This window comes from Marmota marmota, unplaced genomic scaffold, assembly GCF_001458135.2.
Source record: "Marmota marmota marmota unplaced genomic scaffold, marMar, whole genome shotgun sequence".
Lineage (NCBI taxonomy): Eukaryota > Metazoa > Chordata > Mammalia > Rodentia > Sciuridae > Marmota > Marmota marmota.
Window position 1 is genome coordinate 1,362,125 of NW_026000079.1, and position 1,074 is coordinate 1,363,198.

General features: G+C 60.3%; 1 protein-coding gene across 1 annotated transcript in view; it reads right to left on the minus strand.

The window, feature by feature from the left end:
- Prcc (proline rich mitotic checkpoint control factor) overlaps positions 1-461 on the minus strand; it is a 27,522-nt gene extending 27,061 nt beyond the window's left edge. The window contains exon 1 of the mRNA XM_048814939.1: positions 1-461. Within this exon, the coding sequence (XP_048670896.1) occupies positions 1-189 (189 nt within the window). The 5' untranslated portion in view covers positions 190-461.
- Between the last annotated feature and the right edge of the window lie 613 nt (positions 462-1,074).

Below are 1,074 nucleotides of genomic sequence, written 5' to 3' on the forward strand. Positions count from 1 at the left end.
GGGGAAGGCTGGGGCCAGCATCTGGGGGGGCGGGGGCAGCAAGGCCGGACCCTTGGGAGCGGGGAGCGAAGCGAACAAGCCCCCTAAAGTGGGCCCAGACGCAGGAGCCGCCGCCTCCTCTTCCTCCGGCTCGGGCTCAGCCTCGTCTGGCTCACTCTCATCGCTGCTGGCGTAAGCAACCAGCGACATGGCGCCTCCCGCCTTTGGAGCGCCCTTGCCGGCAGACTAGGCCTACGTGAGACCGGGGATGCCCGGAGGCCTAGTAGGCCCCGCCACGGGGCGGGGCGGAGAACCGAAAAGCCCGCCTGCTCCGTATTCTAGGACTAGCCCCGGCAGGAGCCCATGGCCACAGTTGATTTCCACCGAATAAGGCTTCCCTCTTCACTTATGCTCCCAGTCCCAGGCAACTACACACAGCTAATGGCCGCCGAGTCACTCCGCCTCCTCCTCGCCTCACCAACATAGGAACTACAACTCCCAGGGAACACTTTGGATACAGCCCCATTCTTCCCCCGCAGGGATCTCGGCGCAAGGCACGGCGGGAGTTGAAGTCCGAGGGCGGATTAAGGGGTGCGCATGAAGACAGGAGGGGAAACCCGCCTCTGTCGCAGGGACCCCTGGGATGAGTAGTTTCTTTTGGTAGGCTGACAATTCCTAAGTGACTACAAACCCCATCGGTCACCGCGGTAGTCAAGGAGACAGAAGGAGAGCATTTCGGTACTTGAAGTTCCCTAGGATTGCCCCTTGGGCGCTAAGATTTATGGGAGTTGTGGTGCGCTTAGAAGCTGCAAGCCATGTCGGGAAAGAGAGGGAGTCTGGGAAGGTGGCGGAGTGAGAAAGTACTTTAAAGAGAAAGTGACCTGGGGCTCCCGAGTCAACTGGGCCTGGAAGTTAGAACGAAACGCCCCAAGAAGAGCCAGGACTTTGGGCTGCAAGCCAGAAGGAGGAGAGACTGAAGCCCTGATACTAAACATCTGAGAGCTGAAATAAACACGACATAGGGGGAAGCGATCGCCCTCTGCCACCAGAGTGCTCGTCCAGTGCACGTTACCCCGGGGCCTGGGGCCTGGATCC